Raw genomic sequence first — 13865 nt, 5'->3', positions numbered from 1 at the left:
AAGTAATAGAGCAAGTGTACTTACACATGTGTAACGATGTGTGTGTACTTACATATATGTAATAGTGTGTGTGATAAGTTGAGTATAAAATTATCCAACAGCTATTGTCTGGTATGTAATTAGGGCTGATTGAGTACACACACGTTGTTACACATGTGTAAGTACACTTACTCTATTACTTGTGTAAGTACACTCACCCTGGTACACATGTGTACTTAGACAAGTCAAAATTAACATTAATACACATGTGTAATTACACAACCTATTCCTCTGTAGTTAATCTGTAACAATGTGTACTTCATTAGTAGTTACACTGTAGTTACATGGATTGTTAGCATATAACTACATATTATTTAGGGACACTTATTATAAAGTGGGACCAACAATTTATTGAATAGTTTTTTGTTGGCGGTACCTTTGCGATTCATGGCATCAAATATCAATATTAGTTTTTTTGTGCATCAATGTATTTTGATTTTAATTATGTTTTTTTTTCTGTAAGCTTACTACATTTGAATATTAACAGTCTTGGAAAAGTTGCTGTCAGTGCATGTGTGTTAAAAAGATACAAGCAAGCTGGTGTGGTTGTCAAAATTGTAAAACTGGACACCAATTCCTGGTATTTGCTTATTTAAAATTATTGTATTCTCTTGCTATACACTATATCAAGTATGGCAGAATCATAGTGTTGTGCTATCATTATTAGCGTGGGCAACATTTCATGATAATATTGTATTCTGTCTCCTTCACTTTAGATAATATAGCATAGTTTTCTGTGGATTTCTTTCAGCACAGAATATAGCAAAAAAAAACTATTTATAGATAGGAAGGCTTAAAGGGGCAGAGTGAACACTGAGCTCACACAGAGACTACTGTAGATGACTACTCAGTCATCTACTGTCAGTGAATGATCCAGCTCAGAAAAACAGTCAGCACTGCACTCCAGCTGGCTCATAAACTGTATGCTATGACCAGCAGCTGGGATGGTAAAGATGCTAATTGTATATACAAAGTAGTTGTGTAATTGCCTTTTCTTTGAAAAACATACATGTTCAATTTTGGTCAAACATTTGGCCAAGTAATGAATTCTGAATACCAGAGTTTTTGCCACTTTTTAAATACATTTTATAGTCTAAATGCATTTGCCTTTTCTTAATAAAGCTACTAAACTAAAGTTTAAAACCATTTATTGAAAATAAATTGATACAATTATTTAGTTAGCTACCTATGCAGTGCTATTCTTATCATGAATGTACTTCAGCAGTGCAATTTTAGTCAATACTTGCCACAACAGTGTCTATGATGCCACATGTGAGTGAAACTTACAAACAAAGCTTAGTTAGCTTAGTTAGCTGAGCTCATCCTGTATAGCTTGTATATTTCAGTTGACACATGCGACTAGAGTGTAAAAATGAACTTAAACCTGCAGTTTGTCGACATTTTGCTGTTTTAAACGTTTCATTGTTCAGTATAAATTATGTTTTTATGTCTTTTCAAATTCTGAACACCACAAATGCTTTTATTAATGGTTGCCAAACATTTGCACAAACATCTTTAGTGTTTGTTGTATTACACTGTGACACCTGTATTGTGATGCATATCGTATGCTGAAGTTGCTGCTGATTCAGTGCTTGTTAGCACCGCACTGCTATCTCTGTAATTTGTTCCCTTGCTAAAGCGCCAGCCGTCTCAGAGCTCAGCGAGGGAGGGAAACGGTTTTGACTGTACGCACAGGATCTAAATCGTCCAATTAGCCCCGGCGTTTACTCAAGAAGACATGAAACCATTCTTCCCAGCACTGAATCACCACTGGGCATTTTATTTGTGCGTCGTGCACGAGAGCGGTTTAATTGCTTCAATTGTGTATTCTTCAGAATGATTTCTCTCTGCAATTGTGCGTGGATAATTAACCGAATGTCCTAATTATGCACAGGGTATTGGCTTGATGAAAGCTAGCATGTGTCACGAGGCCCCGGCTGAATGAAGCTTCTTTTCCGCCCGTACAGTGAGTTGGCGTCCTTGGGGTTGAGTTGAAAGGCTGCGGGTGATCAATAGCGAGCTTTAGAATGCTTCCCCGAGCTCTGATCTCCATCACCGCTCTCATTAGCGCATTCATCTGCACGCAGCCAGATTCATTCAGTGTGTCTTGTGCTGGAGTGGTCTGTACAGTGGAGTGCGGTACCTGGTTAATGGTGTAATAAAATGTGGAGTGGTCAGCTAACTGAGTGCGTGGTTATTAGCTACATTTGAAATTGAACTACAGACATTTAAACTCGACTGGTTTGTGTTTCCTTTATTGGAGGTTTGGTATTTTAAGACCATTGTTTTATGAGTGTTTATACAACAATGGCATTACATAAGTCATTAGGGTTGGGTATCGTCACTGATTTTCCAGTTCGATTCGTTTCAAAATCAATTTATTACAGTAAATTTCAGTTTCAGTTTAAATATGAAATGTTGTAATTATACAAGGAAGACTTAAACGTCCATTAATAAAATATTAGTGTTTATATTATATAGACTTACACAACAGTTACATTCTTTTTTTTTTATATAATTTAATTTATACACTGTGCTTCACATCTCTATATGTCATAACCCCAATAAGCTGTAAGATGTAGATGGAGGATTTTAATATTTTTTAAGTTATAGTCAATATTCATGAGGTTTCACAAGGCTACATTCACACCCAAATCTGATTTTTTCACCAAATCGAATATTTTCGTACGCTGTTCACGCTAACTAACTAAACTGATTCATATCTGACTTTAATTGTAACAGTTAATGTGCTTAATTTTTATTAGTTTAAAGTTTTTTTTTAAGTAAGGAGGTTAAGAACGTTGCCTCATAATGTGTCGCATTGTTGCAAATTGGATATATATTGGATTTTAATACCACATCATGCTGTAGCTTGATTTGTAGCTTTAGAGGTTAACATTTCTTTACTTTACCACTTTTACTCTTAAAACTGTACACTAATTCTGCTAAAAATACAGTAAAAGTAAAATACAGTACCTTTAAGAAGTCTGGACACAAACTTCCATTCAACATTTTTGTAAATCAATTTATTTCTTTATTTAATTTATATTCTACATACCTCTGCTAGAGTGTCAACAAGTTTTAGAGGTGCTACCCAAACATCAAGAGGAAGGAAGTGGAGGGTGGTGAGAACAGCGTCTCTCCAGTCTAATATATGCTGAAGACTGCTGAAGAGAGTAGTTTATACAATAAAAATATATATTTTTATAGCTCTGGTTTATGGCACTGCAACGGCTCACAGGAGCCATGTTGCTCAGCTTTAGGGCTGACAGTGACTCCTCAGTGAAATCAAATTCAATACAGAAATTAATTACAGAAATATTTACTGATTTCTATACCATTCATTGCAAAAAACTGCCTGCATAGAATCCATTGCTCTTTTTATCTGCAGCAAATTTCGTCTCTGCTAGAGTGTGAAAGAGTTTTAGAGGTGCTACCCTAACATCAAGAGGAAGGAAGTGGAGGATGAGAACAGCGTCTGATTGTCTAGTCTAATATAGTCTAATATAAGATAAGATTAATTACAGAAATACATGATGATTTTTCATCTGCAACTAATTTCGTCTCGGCTAATTTCGTAGTTACAGAAATACATGTATATGATGATTTGTATACCATTCTAGTGTTAATGCATTGCAATGATGGTCACATCTACTGAAAATAAGCTGTGTCCCAAAGTGCCTGCATGAACTTCATTTCTTCTTTTCATCTACAGCAAATGTTGCTAGAGTATCAAAGAGGTAGGGCTGCACTATATTGGAAATATTTTACACTCAAAGCAAATGTAATCTGCCCTTTTGTCGGGCATTTAAATGGCCGTTTTTCGCGGATTAAAAACATGAATTCAGCTGTAACTGGAAATATCTGTGCAAAACTGTGCTGGACTGAGGTGCACAGCTGTCGAAACGTGCGTTTACAAGCACATGAAGCGAGTGTTTACTCCTGCCCCCCCTCGTGCTCCCTCTCCCCCTCGCGCTTTTCATGCAGGCAGCATCAGCCTGTCACTCACATGGACACAGAGACAGTGCTGTGTATCTACTAGGGGTGTGCCATATCGTATCATACGCCATAATATCGCCAAACATTTTGAATATCGTGAACGATATTATACCCTGCAATATCGTGTCATATTACCCACCCTTAATTACCTAATTATCACATCAGGGAACTACTTTTTTCCCGTTTTTAGCAAAAGAAAAATTCACGCTGTTTTAATTACCCATTATATATCTACTAAAGACAGATTACATCTGTGCAGTACCATTTATTTTAATTTAAATTCCTGGATATATGGAGATATTTGGAGTGCATTATTATTAATATCATGACATTCTGGATTCTGGATTATTGACTTCTGTTACAAATCTGATAAAATATATTTTTTTTAATATCTCAGTTAGCCATATCACATTGCACGCAAGAAATATTTTTTCTAATTCAGTATTTTGTCATATCGCCAAAGGTATCATTATCGTGAAAATACCATGAAATATCGTGATATTATTTTAGAGCCATATCGCCCACCCCTACTATCTACTTCTTGTGTCAAGAATCAAAACATTGCAAATGGACGTATTTGATTTAATTGCCTTAAGTTGCCTGTGTTGTGATTATCGCGCATTCGCACATTGTGATGATGATGCTTAAATGATATATCATGCTACCTAAACACAAAGGAAGGGAAGGGAGGGTGAGAGCCTGCTAAAGACAGTAGCTTATACACTAAAAAAAAGCTCTTTTTCTATAGCTCTGGTTTACGGCACTGCAGCGGCTCACAGGAGCCATGTAGCACAGCTTAAGCAAAGATGGCCACGTTTGCTGAAAATGCCTCCATAAAATTAATTTCTCCTTTTTATCTTCATGAAAACTCAAGTTTAAACACAGAGGAAGGAAGCAGAGGGTGAGATCTACTGTGATCTGCTGAAGACAGTAGCTTATAGACTGACAAAGGATTTTTATAGCTCTGGCCTTCCATTACTGCATTTGGGTTAGCATTACCGCGCTCAGATATTCTCCCCCCATCTGTCTTAACGTAGCGAGACTTTATCATCCCCCTTCATAAGCAAGGGCAGGAGGACGGGACAGCAGACCCGGCTCCACGGCTGCTGGGCCGGGCCGACCCGTCTCCAGCTGGACACACTGTAAATAACGCCGGCGCTGTGTACACACACGGAGTGGGAGTGGGATTACAGCCTGCAGGCTGCCGGCTAGCGGCATAAATCTCTCAACTCGCAACCATTCAATCTGATCCAGCTATGATTCCCTACCAAACCATTCTGTAAAAACGTGAAGCCTCAATTTGTTTCATGATTCAGAGCTAGATTGCTAATTCTGCACTGAATTCTGTTTACACTGCAGCGGAAAGCAGACAATAACAACTATATACCAAGCTTTATTTGGATTACAATGTTTTGCAATGGCCAGAAAATAAATTATTTTGAGATTAAATGTTTATTCAAACATTTGTACACAATCAGTTTGCAAGCAACAGGAACAAAAAACAAACATATAAAAACAAACAAATAGAGTATAATATGATGATGTCATGATAAAGTGACATCCAATCAGCTTTTCCATGTTATTATTATTTAGTTACAGCTATTTAGTTGTCCTTGTTTTTTTCAGTTTGTTTATAGCCTGACATTCATAAAAGTGTATCATGATGTCATTGGTGTATTATGTAGCCTGATATCGACATCCCTGGGATGATTCAGCGAAAATATGATCTCTCAGTGACGGAGCAAAACCATACTCAGTTGAGCTCTTGTTTAAAGGAATAACAGAAAAAAACAGACTGATATGTTACACACCATCATGTGTTTAACAAAAGCATGTAAAATGTGCCCAAATGTATTTTTTTGAATATGACTAACCTGTTATAACATAAACCTGCAATGAAAAACTCATTTAAACACCAGACATGTGATAAATCCTCCCTCTGTGTTATATGTATAAGTATATATTTTATGGGGAAAAAAAACAAGAAAAAGTATTAAGCTATACTATTATTAAGCTGGTTTATGGCACTGCAATGGCTCAAAGGAGCCATGTATCACAGCTTTAAGGCTGGCACTCTTAGACTCTACAGTGTAATTGTATTCATTAATTACAGAAATCGTAGTGCATCTCAAAAATATATATCATAGAATATCATTGAAAAGTTACTTTATTTTAGTAATTCAGTTCAAAATGTGAAACTCTTATATTATATAGACGTACTACACACAGAGTGATCTATTTTAAGCGTTTATTTATTTTATTGTTGTTGATTATGGCATACAGCCAATGAGAACCCCAAAATCAGTGTCTCAGAAAATTAGAATATTATATTTATAATTAGAACACCAATTGGTTCTTTTGGCGGTGTGGACAGTACTGCTGGAAAATGAAATCCCCATAAGCATCTCCATAAAAGTTGTCAGTAGCAGAGGGAAGCATGAAGTGCTGTAAGATTTTCCGGGAAAACTAAACTGCACTGACTTTAGACTTGATAATAAAACACAGTGGATCAACACCAGCAGATGACATGTCTCTCCAAACCATCACTGATTGGTGGAAACCATATAGAATATAGTTAATATAGTTAAATAGAATATAGTTAAAAGTACTAAAGGAATAAAGAGCAATAGAAGTTAAGAGATACATGAACTGAAATAAAACAAAATCAGTATTGTACACATATGAATGCATCTTTAGGCATCTTTAGGCCAGAATTCCTACCAAAATGCATTCCCAACAACAACATCCTCTATACACACGTTTTCTGAGGACTGCTGTCCAGACCAGACGAGACCAGGCCAAGCCGTGCTGTCATCCGTCTGCAGCTCAGTGGGGCGTAACTGTGGAAGGTGTCTGTGTGTGTGATAAGGAAAAGCTATTATATGAATGCGGAGCAGCCGGATTGGCGTTAATTGATATGATAAATGGCTGCTGCTGCTGTTTCTGCTGCTGTTTGTTGAACTGGTAACAGTTAGCCATGGTTTTAGCCTCCCTCCTTTCCTCTGGAGAGCACAGCACTGTCTCACCATTCTGTACGCCAGACCGTCACGCCAGACCGTCACGCCAGACCGTCACAGTCTAATACAATTATTAGACCTGTTAGGACTTTTACGTACAGCAGCTGGGGATGGGTTCATCGCGAACTGCTGCTCTGCATGCGCTTATAAAAACCACTGAGCCTTTATTAATAAAGCTCCTGAAGCCAGAGGCCATTGTTATGATTATTACTCCCAGACACGGAGGCCGGTCGCTAGCTCAAATATTAATACTGTAATACTGTCAGAGCCTGTGCTTTTGGATAAGGGCTGCAGTCCAAATTGAATAGAAGTGAATAGAAATGAACGTCTGCTGTGATTAGCGTGGTCAGAGTTGGTGGAGAATGCGGGCTGGAACAAATGGCTCTTGGTATTAAAAGCGATGAATCTGGGAGTGTGCACCAGATTAGAAAAAATTGAATTAGCTGATGTGGATGGGGGCTGGTGTAGAAAACGTATGTGGGTCAATATCAATATAACCTGCCCTTTGTGTCCACAGGATAGTGGTTTAAATATCATACACTGTAAACACTGTGAAACAATATATTTTTTTTTATGATTTATTCTGTATGAATGCGTTATTACAAATATAGAGGGGTTTTAACCTTTATTGTAAATAACTTTTGTACATTTTATACAGTTTCCTTTGATGTGGGAGGTATACGCACAGTGCTGCCTGCTACAGTTAAATGATTTTTGCGTTTTACGAACACCAAAAATTATTTTAACCCTTGTGTGGTGTTCGGGTCTGTGGGACCCGTTTTCATTTGTCATCAAATGATACTAAAAAAATATTTTTTCTAACTCAAACTCATTGGCATTGGCTCATTTTTTGTGAAAAACATATATCAAAACACATTTTTGATAAACACACACTGTACACCCCCCCCCCTACACATTTATATTACATACAGTATGTTTGGCCAAGGGCTAATAAACATTGCTTCATTTGTAAATTTGAAACTAAACAAATTTTCTACTCATATCTTGAGTTTAAGTCATTTTCTTTTACATTTTATTAAAAAAACTAATAAAAAAAGAGTAGCACTTTTTGAAAGAAATGTAACATAAGAAAGGTAAAGGGCAAATATTAACCATGTAAGCTGTTTATATTGCTTGCAATTTAGGTGAAGCGAGTATGTGTAAAGCATTTTAATGTAAAATTGCTTAATTTTGCTGAATTAAATACAAGTAACAAAGTAAACGAGTAACAAACATATGAACACCACACAAGGGTTAATAAGATTTTCAGAAAGTTTTAAATATTAAAAATATTTAAAAAAATAATAAATCAACGTTTAATTAATAACAGCTAGTAAAATTTATCTTGGGATAACCCCACCCCTTTAAGAATGTAATTGTGACATCACAACTTTTACACTGTTTTATATTCAAGGGACTGAAACACATTGCTGCTGCATGTTTAGCAGTAATTAATAATATTAGTTTTAATTTCACTTAATATTTCTCATATTGTCTCTATACTGAGCTTAAAGCATTAAAGCTTAAGCTGTCCAACCTGTCGTGGTAAAATATTTAAATATTTAAAAAATGTTTGAAAATCAGAATGTACCTTTAAACAGGTAAAATTGCTAAAATTGACCACCTTAAACAGCTTGCCATGACAGGATAAACACATGCATGACAAAAAGTAATAAAAATAAAAATATAAGTTAGGAAAATAAGAATTCTGTGTAGGCTGTTTTATAGATATAACAAATGATCAAATAAATAAAAAATCCTAAGTCATTTATTTTTAAGTTTTAAGGGGACAAAAGGCACACTATCCTGATAAAGACCAATTTAAAACCAGGCTAGAACTGCTTTCATCAGCAATACAGGGATGTAGCCATATACACATTCTGCACAATAAAGCCAGTTTAATGACTGTCATAGTTTTGCATTATGCTTTATAAGGCCTGTCAGTGGGCCTGAGCGTTCACAGCATCAGTATGTTCTAGTGGTGATGGAGTTGGTGGACCTCAGCTGGAACTCTATTAGCTCGCAGAACAAATTGTTCTCCTAAAAAGCCTGGCAAACTTACCAAACACCATTAACCCAGTCAATAAAGAGCCAGTCATTGATCTTGTGGCTGCGTTTTATTTTCCCTTTGAAATGATTTTAGAAAGCATCTGACAATGGAAATGAATGGAGTACCGTTTAGAGATTTTAGGCACCTTATGATTGATCTCAACAATAGGAGTGTTTGTGCTTGTGAAACCACATACATACAGTCAAATACAGCTGTGGAAAAAATAAGAGACCACTTAAAAATTAGTTTGAGTTTACCAAAATGAGTTTACCAAATAGAAAACCTCTGGAATATAATCAAGAGGAAGATGGATGAACACAAGCCATCAAACCAAACTGAACTGCTTGAATTTTTGCACCAGGAGTAAAGCAGCATAAAGTTATCCAAAAGCAATGTGTAAGACTGGTGGAGGAGAACATGCCAAGATGCATTAAAAAACAGGGTTATTGTATGTAATATTGATTTCCGAACTCTTAAAACTTGTTATTTCAGCCATTTCTCATGTTCTGCAAATAAATGCTCTGAATGACAATATTTTTATTCGGATAAATATATACCTATAAATAGCAACAATAAATAGCAGAAACTGAAGTGGTCTCTTAATTTGTTTCAGAGCTGTATAACAAAATGCTTAATTTTGTAGAAAGTAGTTACAAACAAACAAAGATTGATTCCAGATTTTGTTAATGTCCTCATCCAATTCTGTGATCAATGCATGTGTAAATGGCCCAGGTTTTAAACCTGTTTTAAGCCTGATCCAGTTCCAATCCTTTGTTTTTACCGCTGTGTTCTAGAAGAGCTCTCTTTGGCTCCCTCTTGCCATTAGTAAGAACCATTATGAAGTCTGTATGATACCATTATGAAGTTGAATGATATGATATCAAATACCCTACATTGTGTAGTATTTTGTCCCAGTACTAAAATGAATCCAGCACTGAGCTGTGGGATTTCCTACATTGAGTGTGGATATGATTTCTGATAGAGCTGCTTATCTGTTCGCATGGACAATTTTAGCCAGATGCCGCCGGTCATGATCATAACACCTTACCTCATAACTCACTTGAGTATGCGTCGAAACTCTCTAAACTGCTTTAAGCCTCCTAACCATGATTCATAAAAAAGATTTTTAATATTTGTGAAAGTGTAATAAAACAGGTGAAATAGGTGTCAGTGTATGTGGAAACAGAGTGTGACCACTGTCCACTGTGTTTGTGTGTATTTCAGGAATAATGGCGGATAAAGAGAGCACAGTTCCTGTGGGTGAGGAGGAGGATGAAACTGATTTGAACTATCAGCCTCCTGCTCAGAAAAGCCTGCAGGAGATCCAGGAGCTGGACAAGGATGACGAAAGCCTCAACAAGTACAAGCAGACCCTGCTGGGCTCCGGACCTGTGGTGTCAGGTTAGTGTTCTGCATAGCTGTACTGTAGGATTTCAGCTATCTTTCATCCCCCCATCCATTTATCCACTCAACCAACTATCTACCCTAGACATGCATCTGTCCAACCATCCAATCATCCATCCATTCATCCACCCATCCATCCATTTATCCACTCAAACATCCATCTATCCAACCATCCACCCAGACATCCATTGCAACCATCCATTTATCTATTTATTCATCCACCCATCCATCTATCCACCCAGACATCCATCGATGCAACCATTCATTCATCCATCCATTCATCCACCCATCCATCCATCTATCCAACCATCCATCCACCCAGACATCCATTGCAACCATCCATTTATCTATTTATTCATCCATCTAGCCACCCAGACATTCACCTATCCAACCATTCATTCATCCATCCATCCATTCATCCACCCACCCATTTATCCCACCAGCCACCCATTCATCAATCTATAAATCTATCTTCCATCTATTCATCTACTAACTTCCATTTCATTATTATATATACCTATACCTATATCCACAAATAACATTCATTCGTCTTTGTCCATCCATTCATCCTCTAATTGATTTATCTACATTGAGCTATCCATTCGTCCATCTGTCTATTTATATGTCTTTCTATTCTATCATCTATCCACCCATCCATTCACTTTCCATTCTATCAAAATCCATCTATTCATGGTTATGCATCCTCTACTTTCATTATTCATGCATCCAGCCTGCATCTATCTACCTACTCATCTATTTATTTATTATCTATCTTTTCACCCTATCATCATCTGTCCATTCATCGATCCATCCACTTTTCAATCCTGTCTTTCCATCCTTCTGTCCATTTATATTTTAATGGATAGATACTTATTTACTTAACCATTTATCTGTCTTTCTTAAGTAAGTATTAGTCTATACTTCTGTCACTTTTATTATCAATGCATCAAGCATGAATACATGCTTCTACCCATTCATCCATCTGTGTACATACCTGTCCATCTATCTATCCATCTGTCTTTTCATTCCATTATCATCCATCTATTAATCTAAGACCTTGAAAACAAGGTTGTGGGTTTGAAACCTGGGTTTGGCAGGCCACTGTTGGCTTTTGAAAAAAGGCCCTCACTGCTTCCGGGGCACCACACCAATGGATGCCCACCACTCCAGGCACGTGTTCTCACTGTATCACTGTGTGTGTGTTGTCTGGGTGTGCTCACTATTGTGAATGTATGTCTATATTGACTGCATGGATGGGTTAAAGGCGGAGGCAAATTTTCATATAGTATGGTATATATGATTGTATATGGGTGTCTTGTCTTGTCTATTTAATCAACCCATTGTATTATAAAGCCTTACTATATTAAATAAACATTCACAAGTGCTTCATCTGCCTATTCCATCTATCCAACTATATACGTATTTATCCATCCAACCATCCATCCATCTATGCATCTGTCTATCTATCCATCCATCAATCCATCTTTATCTTGTACTAATCTAGTTTGAGGCGCTCTAATTAATCCCTCACTGCACCGTAAAGCTTTCTCTTATGCGTTGATGTTTTTATTCAGTCTCTCCTGCATTCAGATAGCGAACACATCACCCACATTGTCAGATAGGGACAGAAAACGATGGCACGTATGAAAGAATGTATCCATCCATCTTCTTTCTGACAGAATATTAGACAGTGTGTATTGGTTTTTAGAGAAACAGCACAGCCCCCAGTCAGTCCCTGGAGAACCTCCTCAAAGCTGTCTGGACTGATTCCAATCTAATCTCTGGGGTAATAGAGTTTCATTCACCTCACAGCCCCAAAAACAATGTATTCAGTTTCTAACACACTGGAGGAATGAAGGAGAAGCCCTAGAGACTGTGCTGTAGATCATAGTATTTATGTAGACTTGAGCCAGTTGGAAATGGGAAGAGAATTGAAAATTAGCTGCACACAATAGTAGGATAAAGATATGGAAAACCTATATCTTTATCCTACCAGTGGACATGAAGATTGGTGACATTCAGCGAGCAGTAATGTTAGTGCCAGCACCACTGGCAGACGGCCGCGTAACACAGTACTACATACACACAGACCATTAAAATGACTGTCCACGCACCAAGCACCAAGATCAATGGTGAAAATGTGTGGGATGTAATTGGACTAGCTAGCAACACTCCACCTCAACCGTGGGTGAAGAATATTCAAGCTGCATGGGATGGATTAAAAAAAACTGTTCCAACCTAAAAAAGAGTGCTCAGATCAGTTCAGATCAACTGAATTACGGTTCGGTTTATTTGGAATGTGAATTAGAAATGGGAGGAGAAATGAAAATTAGCTGCACACACTCGTAGGATAAAGATATGGGAAACCTACACAAACCATGAAGAGAACATGAGGATTGGTGACATTCAGCAAGCAGTAATGCCCTCCATAAGTTATCATGTTAGTGCCAGCACCACTGGCAGACGGCCGTGTAACACAGGACCACATACACGTTGACTATTACAATGATCAACAGTGAAAATGTGTGGGATGCTATTGGATCGTCTATGAACACTCAAGCTTAACTGCAAAATCTACAAGGACTGCAGGAGAATATTTGAAATGGATGGGATGGATTATTGCAGGACACCATTAAGAACCTCTACAACTCCATGCTGAGATGTCTAGGACAACATGCCCAACATGGTGGCCCAAACCTATACATATAAGACACACTACTTCCATTTATTTATTTGTGTAGCTCAATGAATATTACCCAGATCAGTCCACAATATCCATAATTTATTGTTCCTGGTAATTTGTGACGTGGCTGTATGTTGGTTGTTGTATCGTTTTTGATTCAACACACATCAAGAAATGTGTTTTTTTTTTACACATGACAACCTGCACAGAATGAACTCCTGTAATCCAAATGAAGCAGGCCACACATTACTTCTAGTTCTCAGTTTTGAACATGAACTAGTGGAAAATGTTAAATAAAAGCTTGCTTTTATTCCTAGCTTCCGGCCAGTGTGTGAAATAATTCACCCTGATTTGTTCTCCCAGTGCAGGGCTTGAACTCACTTGATTTAGATTCCTCCTTTAATTTCTTCTACGGCATCAATCAGCTTCTAGTGTTCTGGTGTTTTGTCAAATGCAACTTCAAGTGCATCAAGGGCATTCTCCCGGTAAACTGTACTGATTCATAAATGATTCATCCTCATATTCTTGGCCACGGGCAGGTTAATAATAGCTCTGCTTGGATGGAATGACCTGAGGCATGAGGCAGCGTTCCCCTGTGGTTGATAGCTTAGCGCTTTGCTATACTGGCTAATGGAGAAGAAGCTTCTCTATTGTAATCCAGGCATCCTAATGA

At 37.3% G+C, this 13865-nt stretch overlaps 1 protein-coding gene across 2 annotated transcripts in view; it reads left to right on the top strand.

The window, feature by feature from the left end:
- Nucleotides 1–13865, top strand: part of arhgdig (Rho GDP dissociation inhibitor (GDI) gamma) — a 60315-nt gene that overhangs the window by 26913 nt on the left and 19537 nt on the right. For both annotated transcript variants that reach the window (XM_007245552.4, XM_007245551.4), the window contains exon 2: nt 10330–10506. In XM_007245552.4, the coding sequence (XP_007245614.1) occupies nt 10335–10506 (172 nt within the window). In that variant the 5' untranslated portion in view covers nt 10330–10334. The remainder of the gene's footprint in view (nt 1–10329; nt 10507–13865) is intronic.

This window comes from Astyanax mexicanus, chromosome 19, assembly GCF_023375975.1.
Source record: "Astyanax mexicanus isolate ESR-SI-001 chromosome 19, AstMex3_surface, whole genome shotgun sequence".
Lineage (NCBI taxonomy): Eukaryota > Metazoa > Chordata > Actinopteri > Characiformes > Acestrorhamphidae > Astyanax > Astyanax mexicanus.
This window is presented reverse-complemented; position numbering and strand designations above follow the sequence as displayed.